This window comes from Ranitomeya variabilis, chromosome 1 (genome assembly GCF_051348905.1).
Source record: "Ranitomeya variabilis isolate aRanVar5 chromosome 1, aRanVar5.hap1, whole genome shotgun sequence".
In the NCBI taxonomy this organism is placed as follows: domain Eukaryota; kingdom Metazoa; phylum Chordata; class Amphibia; order Anura; family Dendrobatidae; genus Ranitomeya; species Ranitomeya variabilis.
The window spans coordinates 712,374,382-712,391,143 of NC_135232.1; the positions used below are offsets into that span (position 1 = coordinate 712,374,382).

General features: G+C 48.1%; 2 protein-coding genes across 4 annotated transcripts in view; one reads left to right on the forward strand and one right to left on the reverse strand.

Annotated features, from left to right (window-relative positions):
* The window catches only part of AREL1 (apoptosis resistant E3 ubiquitin protein ligase 1), a 40,180-nt gene extending 34,961 nt beyond the window's left edge, over positions 1-5,219 (reverse strand). Inside the window, exons 1-9 of one of the 2 annotated variants that reach the window (XM_077267423.1) lie at positions 5,037-5,219; positions 3,610-3,675; positions 3,311-3,537; positions 2,996-3,233; positions 2,758-2,921; positions 2,470-2,641; positions 2,178-2,395; positions 2,030-2,107; positions 360-501 (exon numbers count right to left, since the gene is read on the reverse strand). In XM_077267423.1, the coding sequence (XP_077123538.1) occupies positions 360-501; positions 2,030-2,107; positions 2,178-2,395; positions 2,470-2,641; positions 2,758-2,921; positions 2,996-3,233; positions 3,311-3,537; positions 3,610-3,625 (1,255 nt within the window). In that variant the 5' untranslated portion in view covers positions 3,626-3,675; positions 5,037-5,219. Of the gene's footprint in view, positions 1-359; positions 502-2,029; positions 2,108-2,177; positions 2,396-2,469; positions 2,642-2,757; positions 2,922-2,995; positions 3,234-3,310; positions 3,538-3,609; positions 3,808-5,036 lie in introns of both variants that reach the window. The other variant, XM_077267424.1, reaches the window with a different exon arrangement.
* FCF1 (FCF1 rRNA-processing protein) lies at positions 5,162-16,417 on the forward strand. 2 transcript variants are annotated; one of them, XM_077267426.1, is made up of 8 exons: positions 5,162-5,228; positions 6,105-6,172; positions 6,254-6,325; positions 12,976-13,124; positions 13,226-13,298; positions 14,082-14,169; positions 14,281-14,375; positions 14,459-16,417. In XM_077267426.1, the coding sequence occupies exons 1-8, from the start codon at positions 5,226-5,228 to the stop codon at positions 14,505-14,507; spliced, it is 597 nt and encodes a 198-aa protein (XP_077123541.1). In that variant the 5' UTR covers positions 5,162-5,225; the 3' UTR covers positions 14,508-16,417. The 2 variants fall into 2 exon arrangements, with proteins under 2 accessions (XP_077123541.1, XP_077123540.1); XM_077267425.1 differs by lacking the exon at positions 5,162-5,228 and adding an exon at positions 5,380-5,708.
* Positions 16,418-16,762: the final 345 nt, after the last annotated feature.

Here is a 16,762-nt window from a genome sequence, read left to right on the forward strand (position 1 = left end):
CTTCTGCTATCTAGTAAGCGGACCTCACTGTGCTAAATCTGCTGTTCATCCTACGTATGTCATTTCCTCTGAACTCACCGTCAATATCTGTGGGGGCCTACTATCATCTTTTGGGGTTCCTCACTGGAGGTAAGGCAGGCCTGTATATTCCTCTTATAGGGGTAGTTAGATCTCCGGCTGGCGCGTGGTGTCTAGGGCATCGTAGGTACATCCCCCGGCTACTGTAAGTGTTGGGTCAGGTTCAGGTCACGGTCGACCTTAGTTTCCATCACCCGAGAGCTAGTCCGTTTTGTATTTTTATTCCCCTGGTCATTGGGGTAACCATAACAGCGCCCATTACACATTCATCATTGCATTACCAATGTTCAAGTGCAGGAAACGAGTAAAAGTGGCAGCTATGATGTTCCGCTCCTTACAGCAGATTTCTACTGGGGGCTGCAGCCCATCATCAACTTGTAAGGACAAAAGGCCATGCAAAGGGTCCGGGGGCAAGTAAAGAAACTAGGAAAGATACAGACATAGACAAATTAACGGGATCAACCGTAATGCAGAGCGCCACACCCGCCCGCAACCCTCTGACAATGTGATAAAAGGCGTGAGGCCATGAACTTTCCACATTACACCCAGATATGTAAACAGATCAGAAGGTGTACGTTGGACATTTCTCCATTTAATCAGAAAAGAAAATGTCTCATTTTGGAACTGATGGCAGCAACATCTTAGGACAGTTGTGCATGGGTCCCCAGCGTCGTGCAGTGTCTCCTCTTCTCACAACAGTCTGTAAATGTTGGGGAGGTGAGGAGACAGTAACTGGAGTTTTGGGAGAGGAACATTGTCCCCTTTTAGTCTGTCAGAATTACACAACTCGATAGTTCTGGGTATCTGCCAGATTTTTCATTTAATAAGTTCTATTGGCTGGTCCAGACTGCAGGTGGCCAGTGGATCCCTCGGATTCGGCGGAGCCATACTGCTGTCATGGAGGCAGGATGGGGTTTATCATTGTCCTGATGAAATAAACAAGGTCTTCCCAGACCTTACAAGTTGTATGGTTAGAGCAGATGTTGGTCTAACACCTCTATATACACACTCAGGATTGATGTCACCTCCACTAATGTCCCCATGACAAGGCGGATGGTCATTCTGCTCCATGACAAGCCGGATGGTCATTCTCCTCCATGAAAAGCCAGATGGTCATTCTCCTCTTGAGTATGCAGGACCCAGTGTGCGTGGTTTTCATAAAGAATTCCACATTTTAATTCCTCCGACCATAGAACATTTTTCCATTTTGCTATCTATTATTTGCTATCTATTTGTTATCTATTATAACTGATCTTTGGCCCAGAGAAGAAGGTAGAGTTTCTGGATTGTGCAGATATACTGCTTATTCTTTGTATGGAGTCTTCTCTTACATTTGTAGATTGCATGGTGACCTGCAATCACAGATAATTTCTGGATTATTCCTGAGCCCATGCAGTGATTCATGCCTGTATACAGTGCAGTCTGAGGGCCTGGAGGTCACAACCCTCCCATACGGGCTGTTGGCCTTGTCTCTTGTGCAGATGCATTTCTCCAGAATCTCTGGATCTTGTGATATTTTGCATTGTAGACGGATTATATTAACTCTTCCCAATTTTACATTGAGGAACATTTCTGAAGTTGTTCCAGTCGTTAGACGCAGTTCTCAGATTGGTGACCTCTGACCATCTTTGCTTCTGGGAGACAATGCCTCTCTCACATGCTCCATATATACGGTCATGTGACCCACGGGCTCTGGTCCATCAGTACCACTTCTGCAGCATTTTGTAATCAACACCTTCGAGATGTCGCTGCCATCAATTTCTAAATTAATTTGTCTTTCAAACGAAAAAAAGAAATGTCCAACGTCCAGCTTCTGATCTGTGTGATAAAATGTGGTGACGACATTTCCAGGTCATTGTTTTTGCTTTCTGCACATTTTACACAGTGTACCAAATTTTGGGGAATTTGGGTTGAATATGAGAGCTCTGGTAGGAGGAGGCTGGTGACCCACCTTGGTCCCAGGACACACGCGGAAGGTGAAGAGACGCCAAGGAATGATCCGCAGGTAGAACTCCTTGATGGAGAGTTGCTGCAGCAGAAAACACAATGATGAGGAGAGGTGCAGACAGTGGAAACCACGTGCATCCATGCTCACACACCTTTGGGGAGATGTAGAAATACACCTTCTTCGGCTTCTTCACCCTCTCCAGGGCAGAAAAACTGAATAATGGGGTGCTGTCCTCTCTCTGCCTGGGGGAAGATGGGTTTTGCTGCCCAGAAACATTAGGTGGACTAGAAGGAGGATATAGATAACCCTCGAAGAAAACGCCCACTCCAGAGCACGACACATTATTATCCACCACCACCTTCTCCGCATCTACAACACAAGAGGCAACAGTCACAAACCGGCAAGGACTACAAGAAGCAGCATACACACAAGGAGAAGCTCACCACTTAGGACGATGATGTAGAAGTGTCCATTGCTAATAGGACGTCCCTGGTAGCGCACAGTGGCCTGGAAACATCCCGTCTGCAAAAGAGTCAGTGGCATCAGCACCCGCTGTTGTTTTCCATGGCAGACTGTTGTTCGGCAGCAGCCATCGGCCATTCCCACAACGCCAAGCTAGAAAGTGAAAAGAGTCATCTCCAAAGGGGTCTGCTGACGGAGCAGGCGCATGCTGTGGCGACAGGGCCGGGAAGGGGGCCATAGTCTTATGAAGGGGCAGAGCGGACGCTCACCTGACTGAGGCTCAGGGTGTAGCTTTCCAGGTCCTTCTCACTGCAACTGGCCGCATTTCCATACTGGTCACGTGGAGCAATCTGTAGGGTGTGCTGCTCCCCGCAGGTCAGGACCAGGGTAGAGAAGTGGCAGACAATATGTGTCTTGGCAGGAACGACCACACCTTTAAGGAGCAGGCAGTGAGGTCACACTTTTGATACTCAGCATTCAGCCTCTGGGCGCTGCAGCACCTCTTACCTGGTTGGAAGACCTTATAGTATGGACTATTCCCAACACTGAGGCCGCCCACACTGATGCTGATCTGATACCTCCCAGACTGCCGCACCGTGAAAGTGGCTTTCACCACGTTCCTCATGGGATCCTGGACAGCCTCCAGAGTCACCGGGACTTCGACTGACAGCTCCGTGTGAGAGATGCGAACTCGCAGAGCGGCCGTGCCGGTGATGGGAAAGGGATGCCCATTCCTATAGAATAACTGAGGAAAGGCCAACAACTCAACATGGAGCAAGCAGGACGGGAAGCATGTTCCCAGCAGGGCGTCAGGGGTCTTACATGCACTCGGAATCCCATGGACTGCCCCACCTCGCAGGGCTCAGCCCAGTCCCAGGACACCTGGCAGGAGCGAGGCTCCAGGTACTTCCCCTGCACATAGTTGTAGATGGTACGCTCCGTGCCGCGTTCCCGACCTTCATGATGCCAGAACGTTAGGACACGGGAACTTAATTCAAAGAGGAATTTAATCGTGACCAGGAACACGCACATCAAGCCCGTGACGCTGCCTGCAAGAGAAAGAGGGATCAGGAAGGAGCCCGAATGTCAGAAAGCCACACTACCTGGCCAGCGGTGCTCACCAATAACATACAACATCAGGACGGACGACGGACGGCGTCTTCATAGCATCTCCAGCATGTCGTCTCCTGCCAAGAGATCAGATATCCCAGATCAGCGGCTCTCAGCCGGGGCGTCAAGTGGCCCAAAGCAACCAGAGCACAGCTTTCATCCCTGAGACTTTTCAGAAAACATGTAAGCTGCACAGTGATTGACCACACCTGACAAGAAACTGGGGTGAATCAGCATGGTGGTAATACATGTGGTACCCAGACAGGTCAACACAAAGGGATGTAGAGAGGTAGCAAGTGACCACTGCAGCCAATCACTGGTCATACCCCGAGCTCACATGTTGTGCTGAACTCTCATCAGTAAAGCTAGCAGAGCAGCGGACAGCAGGGAGGCGGCGCAGCACCTGTACACCCGACACCTCGATTGTCACCCTCTACGCCCCACAGCCCGATAGTCACCCTCTACGCCCCACAGCCCGATAGTCACCCTCTACGCCCCACAGCCCGATAGTCACCCTCTACGCCCCACAGCCCGATAGTCACCCTCTACGCCCCACAGCCCGATAGTCACCCTCTACGCCCCACAGCCCGATAGTCACCCTCTACGCCCCACAGCCCGATAGTCACCCTCTACGCCCCACAGCCCGATAGTCACCCTCTACGCCCCACAGCCCGATAGTCACCCTCTACGCCCCACAGCCCGATAGTCACCCTCTACGCCCCACAGCCCGATAGTCACCCTCTACGCCCCACAGCCCGATAGTCACCCTCTACGCCCCACAGCCCGATAGTCACCCTCTACGCCCCACAGCCCGATAGTCACCCTCTACGCCCCACAGCCCGATAGTCACCCTCTACGCCCCACAGCCCGATAGTCACCCTCTACGCCCCACAGCCCGATAGTCACCCTCTACGCCCCACAGCCCGATAGTCACCCTCTACGCCCCACAGCCCGATAGTCACCCTCTACGCCCCACAGCCCGATAGTCACCCTCTACGCCCCACAGCCCGATAGTCACCCTCTACGCCCCACAGCCCGATAGTCACCTTCTACGCCCCACACCCCGACAGTCACCTTCCACGCCCCACACCCCGACAGTCACCTTCCACGCCCCACACCCCGACAGTCACCTTCTACGCCCCACACCCCGACAGTCACCTTCTACGCCCCACACCCCGACAGTCACCTTCCACGCCCCACACCCCGACAGTCACCTTCTACGCCCCACACCCCGACAGTCACCTTCTACGCCCCACACCCCGACAGTCACCTTCTACGCCCCACACCCCGACAGTCACCTTCTACGCCCCACACCCCGACAGTCACCTTCTACGCCCCACACCCCGACAGTCACCTTCTACGCCCCACACCCCGACAGTGACCCTCTACGCCCCTCAACCCAATAGTGACCCTCTACACCCCACACTCCGATAATCACCCTCAACGCCCCACATACGGGGCTCGATACCACATCGGATTCAAAAAAATTTCCGGGTCTCCGTTCGGAAACGCGGGTCACGTGACTACAGAGTCGGTTCCGGGTGCAAAGGTGGGACTTCCGCTTTCAGTTGCCAAAGAGCCGAGGCCGGAAGTGACGTCATAATCCTCCGCCACTGAAAGCAGCAACATGGTGAGTGCGGGAGCCAGGGCCGGAGTCGTCCATGATCACCTCCCTGTCGGGCGAACTCTGACCTCTCCAACCTGGCAGGCGCCCCCCTACCTGGTTTGGCCTCTTCTGCCGGCTCCGTCCCTGTCCTCCTCTCCCCTGCCGGCGACCTCCCACCTGGCCTCCTCTCCCCTGCCGGCGCCCCTACCTGGTCTCCCGGCACCGTCCCTGTCCTCCCCTCTGGTCTGGCCTCCTCTCCCCTGCTGGTGACCTCCCATCTGGCCTCCTCTCCCCTGCTGGTGACCTCCCATCTGGCCTTCTCTGACCTCCCCTCTGGCCTGGTCTCCTAAGTGGCGCCATTTAAGCCTCATCTATTTTCCTTGTAAGGACATCCTGATCTACTAGCTGATACGGTCTGCACTGACTGTCCTATCAATATATGACTGACTGTAGTCATCAACCAGTACGTAACTGATGAAGGTCCAGAGAACTGAAACGTTTTTGGTACTACAATAAAATCATTTCTCACTTTCAGCATTAAGTTTAGTGCCAGGTTTCTTCTATTTAGTCTTATGGTGTGGGAACCTACCTGGGCACCTCTTACAGTAGTGCTCACGTCCTTTATTCTCTTCCCTCATGGCCTAACCTCCTTTTGCCGGTTTGTCCACTTTCCTTGATGCCAACTTTTATACTTGACACTTCTTGGAGCAGCCTGAACTCCAGTGGCCCACAGTCATTTAACCCCAGAAGTCACTTTTTTGTTTCCCGCTTTGATTTCCATCTTCGTGTTGGGCTGCGTTCAGTTGTCTACAGAGCAGCGCTCCCTGTGTGTGAATTATTGTTAGGGTGAGCCAGTATTGCTCTGTGTCGTCTTCATCATCGTGTGCACTTATCTTCCAGGGGAAACAGAAGAAAACAAAGAAATATGCAGTGATGAAGCGGAGGCTCAACTTGAGGGACCCGCGCATGTGAGTAGAGACCAAGAATGGACTCCAGAGAAAGGAAGAGTCTGCAGCTCCGCTCTAAACTCTGCATTCCCTTATTTCTAGAAAAGAAAAGGATCGAGCAGCGTCTCAAAAGAAGAAGTTAAAGGATCCAAGCACCATCAAGGAGAGAGAAGTGTACGACAATAAGCGGCGTTCAGTGATGTCACTGCTGATCTGTAGTGATGGATAGGAGGCATTCTCAGTGTTGTCACCGTTGATCTCTAGTGATGGATAGGAGGCATTCTCAGTGTTGTCACCGCTGATCTCTAGTGATGGATAGGAGGCATTCTCAGTGTTGTCACCGTTGATCTCTAGTGATGGATAGGCAGCATTCTCAGTGATGTCACCGCTGATCTCTAGTGATGGATAGGAGGCATTCTCAGTGATGTCACCGCGGATCTCTAGTGATAGATAGGAGGCATTCTCAGTGATGTCACCTCTGATCTCTAGTGATGGATAGGAGGCATTCTCAGTGATGTCACCGCTGATCTCTAGTGATGGATAGGAGGCATTCTCAGTGATGTCACCGCTGATCTCTAGTGATGGATAGGAGGCATTCTCAGTGATGTCACCGCTGATCTCTAGTGATGGATAGGAGGCATTCTCAGTGATGTCACTGCTGATCTCTAGTGATGGATAGGCGGCATTCTCAGTGATGTCACCGCTGATCTCTAGTGATAGGAGACATTCTCAGTGATGTCACCGCTGATCTCTAGGGATGGATAGGGGGCATTCTCAGTGATGTCACCGCTGATCTCTAGTGATGGATAGGAGGCATTCTCAGTGATGTCACCGCTGATCTCTAGTGATGGATAGGAGGCATTCTCAGTGATGTCACCGCTGATCTCTAGTGATGGATAGGAGACATTCTCAGTGATGTCACCGCTGATCTCTAGTGATGGATAGGAGGCATTCTCAGTGATGTCACCGCTGATCTCTAGTGATGGATAGGAGGCATTCTCAGTGATGTCACCATTATCTCTAGTGATGGATAGGGGGCATTCTCCGTGATGTCACCATGATCTCTAGTGATGGATAGGGGGCATTCTCAGTGATGTCACCGCTGATCTCTAGTGATGGATAGGAGGCATTCTCAGTGATGTCACCGCTGATCTCTAGTGATGGATAGGAGGCATTCTCAGTGATGTCACCGCTGATCTCTAGTGATGGATAGGAGGCATTCTCGGTGATGTCACTGAGCCACTGTGCTGCCCTATATATAGTACAGTGCTAACCACTGAACCATCGTGATGCCCTATAGATTCTACAGTGCTAACCACTGCCCCGTCCTATAGATGGTAGAGTTCTGACCACTGAACCCTCGTGCCGTCCTGTAGATGGTACAGTGCTGACCACTGAGCCACCGTGCCGTCCTGTAGATGGTACAGTGCTGACCACTGAGCCGTCCTGTAAATGGTACAGTGCTGACCACTGAGCCACCGTGCCGTCCTGTAGATGGTACAGTGCTGACCACTGAGCCACCGTGCCGTCCTGTAGATGGTACAGTGCTGACCACTGAGCCACCGTGCCGTGCTGTAGATGGTACAGTGCTGACCACTGAGCCACCGTGCCGTCCTGTAGATGGTACAGTGCTGACAACTGAACCACCGTGCCGTCCTGTAGATGGTACAGTGCTGACCACTGAGCCACCGTGCCGTCCTGTAGATGGTACAGTGCTGACCACTGAGCCACTGTGTTGCCATTTAGTCTTTCTTGCTCTGTATAGTTTGGCTCACGTCATCACTGTTGAGAGCCTCTCGATGTGTCCACCATGGATTTATCTAATGATTTCCTGGGTTAGGATCAGGCATGTATTATTTTATTTGGACCTGACCAACCCGCGCACAGACCTGCACTCCACATTATCACATTGACGCTGATCACATAGTTGTTTGTAGTACGATCCCACTGAACGTTGGTGCAGATGTGTTGAGGAGCACAGGACGCACATGAGAATTTTTAAACCATGTTATATCCTATAGTGTTTTTGGAAATGCTCTTCTGAATGTTGCGTTTGAGTCGTGTGGGTAAAATATCATCACATACGATTGTGACACATCGGGGGGGATGTCGCACATGTCTAACGGTGATGCCCCTTCTCTAACTTGGTTGTGGCACCAGTCAGAAGAAACGTGAAGTATAGTGTAGTAGATCGTGGCACAGCTGAGATGGTGCACAAAGAGGGTTCCCAAACCCACAGGTATATAAAATAAACTTTGGCACTCAACTTGCAATTATATGGAAATTTTTAATGGCAGCCACTCGTACAAACGTTTCGGTCAGAGACTTTGACCTTCTTCAGTGTACTGCAGTAATATTAAACAATAAAGCAAATAATGTAAATGACAAAAAACAGAAAATCAAAAAAAAAAAAAAAACAACATAAAACAATAAGAATAACAGAATATAAGGAGACTAGTATATATTGTGCATATATAGTGATGGATGGGAGAGGGGATGGGGATAGTATAAAAGAATATAGAGAAGCACTCATACCTTGGTCCCTAAGGCACTATTAGTATGTGGCTGGAAGTCAGGATAAGGTCCTATATGTGGATCCTAAGATAGAAAGTATGTCTATTGAGCTGGGTGCAAAATAGGGGTCATAATAAGATGTTAGGACTAACCCATGTATCCGTATGGATGGGGATACGATGGTGAGGGACGGTGTCTTGAACCGTGCTGTTACTCGTCTGGAAAGTAGATCAGATCTAATGGAATGAATAGATAGTACGTTCGTATATTTGGACTTGAATTGTCCAGAAATAACAGCGGTGTTAGCCCAAACATATAGGCAGGACATTAAGTATATGTGGCAGAGGAAAATTCCTATGTTGATCCCATGTTAATAATAATAGTACATACCCAATATGGTAGTGAACCACAGTGTTCACACTGGAGTAAAGATCCAAGAGTGGACTCAGATTAAGGAATCCCTTTGCCTATAAGGGGAAAAGTGTCCGGATTTAAAACAAGCAATGACAGGGCTCCAAAAGGGCAGAAGCGCTGACAGTGGTGACAGGTCTTACCAGGTGCAGGCAGAGGTCTGGATCCAGAACGCGGTGTCCACCGCTGGTTCTAATGTGTGCTGCCATGGTGTAAAAGCGCCGTTATATGGCTAGGGGGCGGGACTGTCGGTAGCGTGAAACCGGAAGTGCGTCACCGGAAGTGACGCGCTATCAGTGCCGGTGACACTGTGCGTGTCAGCGCTGTAAAATAGTGATGGAGGTGCGTTCCACCTCAATTTAACATGCCGTAAGAGCAGGCGGTGGGACTAACTAAGTGTGGGAGGGGTTAAGGGACTACTTAGCTAGTAGAAGCGGCGATAACTGTGTATATTAGTATGTCATCACACATAAACAACCTGGCATTAGAACGGAGGCATGAAAATAACAGTAAAAGAGGATTTAGAGTTAAATCAGAAAAATAGAGACCAAGGTGCTGAGGTAGGAATCCAGAGGGAGGGAGGAACGGGATGTGAACATTTTCGTGCCGTCACATTCAATATTGAGGATTCTGTAAAACAAAATCGCGTATTAATACAATGCTTATAAATATGAGTATGTACATGTGCATAATGAAGGAACAATATAATGACAGTTATTATATCAAAACCGAATATATGCAAAGGAGATCATGGAAGACCATTATAGGAAGGCCAGGAGATCATAGTCCCTGTTGAGACCCTTAGGTGTCATGGTTTCCAACTCGTGTATCCAGAAAGCCTCTCTTCTTTTGAGGATCTGGATACGATTGCCCCCCCGTCTTGGTATTGGGACATGTTCTAATACCTGAAATCTAAGCTGAGGTATAGTGTGTCCTGCGTCAGTGAAGTGGTGGGGTAATGGCAATAATGTATTTCTGCATCTTATTGTGGACTTGTGCTTACTGATACGGTCCCGTATCGGTTGTGAGGTCTCGCCAATGTATAAAAGGCCACATGGGCATTTAATGGAGTACACCACAAAGGATGTATCACAGGTACTGTAGTCTTTAATTTGGTATCTTTTCCCCGAGTGTGGGTGAAAAAAATGATCTCCCTTTAAAACATTTCCACATTGGTTGCAGTGGAGACATGGGTATGTGCCAGTCCTGGGTCTAGAGAGAAACCTTTGGGTGGAGGATCGTGAGCCCGAACCAATGTCAGCCTTGACCAGTGTGTCACGGATGTTGCGTGATCGTTTATAGCACGGTAGGAAATGATTACGAAACTCAGGTATATCTGGATATGCCTCCTGTAATATCCTCCAATGTTTTCCACAATAAGATGCAGAAATACATTATTGCCATTACCCCACCACTTCACTGACGCAGGACACACTATACCTCAGCTTAGATTTCAGGTATTAGAACATGTCCCAATACCAAGACGGGGGGGCAATCGTATCCAGATCCTCAAAAGAAGAGAGGCTTTCTGGATACACGAGTTGGAAACCATGACACCTAAGGGTCTCAACAGGGACTATGATCTCCTGGCCTTCCTATAATGGTCTTCCATGATCTCCTTTGCATATATTCGGTTTTGATATAATAACTGTCATTATATTGTTCCTTCATTATGCACATGTACATACTCATATTTATAAGCATTGTATTAATACGCGATTTTGTTTTACAGAATCCTCAATATTGAATGTGACGGCACGAAAATGTTCACATCCCGTTCCTCCCTCCCTCTGGATTCCTACCTCAGCACCTTGGTCTCTATTTTTCTGATTTAACTCTAAATCCTCTTTTACTGTTATTTTCATGCCTCCGTTCTAATGCCAGGTTGTTTATGTGTGATGACATACTAATATACACAGTTATCGCCGCTTCTACTAGCTAAGTAGTCCCTTAACCCCTCCCACACTTAGTTAGTCCCACCGCCTGCTCTTACGGCATGTTAAATTGAGGTGGAACGCACCTCCATCACTATTTTACAGCGCTGACACGCACAGTGTCACCGGCACTGATAGCGCGTCACTTCCGGTGACGCACTTCCGGTTTCACGCTACCGACAGTCCCGCCCCCTAGCCATATAACGGCGCTTTTACACCATGGCAGCACACATTAGAACCAGCGGTGGACACCGCGTTCTGGATCCAGACCTCTGCCTGCACCTGGTAAGACCTGTCACCACTGTCAGCGCTTCTGCCCTTTTGGAGCCCTGTCATTGCTTGTTTTAAATCCGGACACTTTTCCCCTTATAGGCAAAGGGATTCCTTAATCTGAGTCCACTCTTGGATCTTTACTCCAGTGTGAACACTGTGGTTCACTACCATATTGGGTATGTACTATTATTATTAACATGGGATCAACATAGGAATTTTCCTCTGCCACATATACTTAATGTCCTGCCTATATGTTTGGGCTAACACCGCTGTTATTTCTGGACAATTCAAGTCCAAATATACGAACGTACTATCTATTCATTCCATTAGATCTGATCTACTTTCCAGACGAGTAACAGCACGGTTCAAGACACCGTCCCTCACCATCGTATCCCCATCCATACGGATACATGGGTTAGTCCTAACATCTTATTATGACCCCTATTTTGCACCCAGCTCAATAGACATACTTTCTATCTTAGGATCCACATATAGGACCTTATCCTGACTTCCAGCCACATACTAATAGTGCCTTAGGGACCAAGGTATGAGTGCTTCTCTATATTCTTTTATACTATCCCCATCCCCTCTCCCATCCATCACTATATATGCACAATATATACTAGTCTCCTTATATTCTGTTATTCTTATTGTTTTATGTTTTTTTTTTTTTTTTTTTTTTTTTTGATTTTCTGTTTTTTGTCATTTACATTATTTGCTTTATTGTTTAATATTACTGCAGTACACTGAAGAAGGTCAAAGTCTCTGACCGAAACGTTTGTACGAGTGGCTGCCATTAAAAATTTCCATATAATTGCAAGTTGAGTGCCAAAGTTTATTTTATAGAAGAAACGTGAAGGCGTGACAGATATTCAGGTTTTTTTTTTTTGTTTGTTTGTTTGTTTTTTTTAAACTTTGAAAATTAAAGGGAACCTCTAGAGCCACCTTGTGGAGCACTAATGCTGCATTCTAACAAGGTGGCTCTTTTAGTTCGGGTCCCTGCCAACGCTGCAGTATTCGCTTTTATAACATGCACCTCATACCTCGATTTAGACCTGGGGGCAGGTCTTTCCCCCCTATTCCAGATGCCTCACAGCCGTCACTCATGGCCTCTGCCCGCCGGGCACCGCCTCCTTTTCATTAGCATCCCCGGCGTTTGCGCTGTAAGTTTGTTTTGTTTTTTTTTTGTTTGGGTTTTTTTTCGGGCATGCGCAGTAGCGCTGCCCTTCGAACTTACAGCGCAGGTGCCGGGGACGCTAATGAAGGAAGAGGAGGTGGTGCCCGGCGGGCAGAGGCCATGAGTGACGGCTGTGGTGCGTCTGTGTTAGGGGGAAAGACCTGCCCCAGGTCTAATTCGAGGTATGAGGGGCACATTATAAAAGCGATTATTGCAGCGTTGGCAGGGACCAGAACTAAAAGAGCCACCTTGTCAGAATGCAGCATTAGTGCTCCACAAGGTGGTTCTTTTAGTTAAAAACGCCTGGGGGGGGGGACGGGGAGGTGACAGGTTCCCTTTAATAAAAATGTAAATTTTTTTTTTTTCTCATGTTTCGCGCTCTCCAACACTATTACCATAGGAGAAAATCTAACAAAATATAGAGGAAAATGAATGGTTAATTGGCCTGGAGCAGCTTCCTGTGGCTGCATTATGTTGGGTGGATGTTCACTTTTCATATTTGTGTCTCCGTTTAGTCCTCAGGTCCCATCTTGCCTGTTCTTCCAGTATAATACTAATCTCGGACCCCCGTACTATATCCTCGTGGACACAAACTTCATTAATTTCTCCATTAAAGCCAAGCTGGACCTGGTGCAGTCAATGATGGACTGTCTGTACGCCAAGTGTAAGTTACTCTTGCCTCCCAGGAGTAGCTGCATGGAGTTTCTGACGTCTCTGTGTGACACCGCTGGCTTAAAGAACTGTGTTCATGTTATCTTTCTATAGGTGTTCCCTGTATCACTGACTGTGTGATGGCAGAACTGGAGAAACTTGGGCAGAAATATAGAGTAGCTCTCAGGTAAGATCTGACTTATTTTGCTTGTAGTTGCATATATTCTATGGATGATGCAGCAGCCTGCATCACAAATCACACTCAGCATGATAGATCTGGGGAGCGCTGGCATGGCGAGAGCATGGTGGATCTGGGGAGCGCTGGCATGGCAGGAGGACTGCGGGTTTGGGGAGCGCTGGCATGGCAGGAGGTCTGCGGGTTTGGGGAGCGCTGGCATGGCAGGAGGACTGCGGGTTTGGGGAGCGCTGGCATGGCAGGAGGTCTGCGGGTTTGGGGAGCGCTGGCATGGCAGGAGGACTGCGAGTTTGGGGAGCGCTGGCATGGCAGGAGGACTGCGGGTTTGGGGAGCGCTGGCATGGCGGTTGTGTGTATTGGATTATGGTGGGAGGTTAGCGGGTGCTTGTATAGCGGCTGTGTGTGGCAGCTGTATGCTGGGCGCTGGTAGCTTTTGTACAATTTGGCTGATGTGTGTTATTACCTGTTTTCCTTAAAGGTTTTTTTTGGGACTTTTACATTGATGGACCATCCTTAGTATAGGTCATCGATGTCTGATTTATGGGTGGTGCTACACCAGGCCGGTCAGCTGCTCTTGGTGCCGTTGGTGAAACGGTACCCGTCCACAACCGCTATACCACATCTGCGCAGCCCTGACTGCCACAGGCACCAATAACAGCTGATTGACGTGGGTGCTGAGTGTTGCTCTTCTACTGTACAGACAGAGGACCTATCCTAAGGTTGGGCCATCAATGTTGAAGTCCTGAATAGCCCCATAAGTGTAATTGTTTTTAGGATCGCTAAGGACCCCACCTTTGAACGCCTTCCGTGCACACACCAAGGAACCTATGCAGATGACTGCCTGGTGCAGAGGGTGACTCAGGTGAGTGCTAGTAAGGAGATGGGCCCTGACGTTGGGTGGTGGCGGACTCTTTCTTTTCTTTTTTTTTTTTTTAACATCTAATAGAATTTATCTTCTCTTTTTGTATAAAAGCACAAATGTTACATAGTGGCCACAGTGGATCGAGATCTGAAAAGGCGGATACGGAAGATTCCTGGTGTCCCCATCATGTACATCTCTAACCACAGGTGAGCAGTGGTGGTCCTGGCTCTGTAACGCTCCTGCGTGTGATTTTGGCCTCTGCAGCTTGCTCTTTTTGCTTTCTTTGCAGATACAACATTGAGAGGATGCCAGACGACTACGGGGCTCCCCGCTTCTAGCCTGTGACTGATGCCCATCACGGCCTGGGTTGGTTTCTCTGCTCATGAAACCCCCTTCTGGGGCATTCACTTTGCCAGGTTCCATAGACTGAAGCCCTAATACCGATGCGTGGACCAAAGTTACCCAGGGCTGTTGTTCAGCCTGCAGCCGGGTCACCCCGCTGGGGCCTGCACCAGTGCATAATTTGTACAGTGATTGTCGTCAGAAAACTTTTATTTCTTCTTAGGGTGTCCTTGGTTTGTCTTCATACGTTTTACTACGAGCATCAAACCTGTGCCATCTTCCCTCAAGGATTCATTGCAGTTTCCTGACTTATCGGTGTTTCTCAGCCTTCTCTGCTGTGATTCTTGCCGCCTCACACATGATGTCTTCAGTTCTATAAATCTGTGCTCTGGACCTTAACGTTTGGCTGAACCTGAGCTCCACACGCCGGCTTCTAGTCCCCATTCCTATGGCTTGTGATCTCCCAGTGACCTGCCTTGATATCCTTCTTCCTAAATACCCATCCCAAAAAGAGAAAGAAACCTTATGTTTCCTGAATATCAGAAGGACGGTACAATCAGGGCAAGACGTGATGGGGCAGCTTTCTAGTATTGGGGTCAAGGGTTTTCAACACTCATTCTCTGCGCCACGCTCCAACTGATTATGCAAATTGGGTGTAAGTGAAGTATTGATGTAATTTTTTGTTTTCTCGTAACCTCATGTGGATGGTTTGTCTCGGGGTCTCTGAATCACTGACATCAGTTTCAAACCCCTGTGATAACTAGTTGCCAAGTGCCCGATTACAGGAAGACGACTTAAAAGGGTTTTCCTACAAAAGTTGATTGTAATCAATAAATCTTTGGATAATAATAATTTCCACAATTGGATGCGATAAATTAAAATGTTCCTGTGCTGAGAATCTTATAAATGTGCCCTGCAGTGTGCTGTGTAGTGGTCGTGTCTGACCGTTCTTCGCTTACCACACTGCCCGAGAGCTGTGGTATGATCAGACCATGTTCCTGTACGGTCAGACGCCATTACACAGTACAGCAGGGGACATTTATAAGATTACCTCAGCATAGGAACATTTTATCATCCAATTGTGGAAATTATTTGTTGATTAAAATCAACTTCTATTTGTGGGAAAATCCCTTTTAGGGCCACATATGTTCTACATTATTAAGCATCCGCAGGTTTCAAGCAATATAGTCAAAAAAACATAACCCCTTAGTGACTGAGCTAATTTTCACTTTAAAGGGATTGTCCACTACTAGGACAAACCCTTCTTAAACTACATGTTTGACCCCGATAAAATAATAAAGCCTATATTTGCCTCCCGTGCCGGCTCCGTTCCCGCAGTGTCAGCATTCACGTTTCCGGGGCTGTGCTGTGATGTTGTGACACATGACTCCAGTGTCCAGTCAGCACTGGGGTCACGGTCTCCGCCTTTTGGACACACTGAACATGAAGAGGAAGTCTGGGATCAGCTGCAGTCCGGACTTCCTCTTCATGTTAAATTTGTCCGAAAGATGGAGACAGTGACGCCAGTGCTGAGTGGACACCGGAGTCACGTGTCACAAGAACAACACGTGAGCCCCGGGGGCGAGGAAGTGGTGACACTGCGGGAAATGCACCGACACGGGAGGTGAGTTATAGGCTTTGTTTTATCGGGGCTGAACATTTAGTAAAAGAAGAGGTTGTCTTAATCACGGACAACCTCTTTAATATCAGGTAAAATTTTACAATTCTTACCAGTGTCCCTGTATGTGGTAATAATTCTGGCACATCAACCGATCCCACTAATTCTGAGACTTTCTCATGACCTATTGTACTTCATGATAGTGGTAAAATTTAGGTTGATATGTTTTGCATTTGTTTGTGAAAATATCGCCAGTTTGACAACTCATAAAAATACCTCAATTTTCAAGCTTTCGTTCTTTATATTCGTAAACCAGCTAGTCATTCTGTACAAAATAGTAAATCACAGTTGTCGCCAGGGCTGTGGAGTCGGTAACCCAATCCTCCGACTCTTCAATTTCCATGACTCCGACTCCACGACTCCGACTCCCTTACACATGGCTCATGTTTAAGTGATAAATTTACTGTAGTAAAATGGTAACATCAGGCTTTTAATCATTATTATGATACAATAATCAAGCCATTTAGATAGAACATAACATATATTTATTGGAATACAACTTTAGAGCAAAAATCTTTTGCGTATTTACAATTTATTATACACTCTGCAGTAAGGGGGGGGGGGGACAGTTTT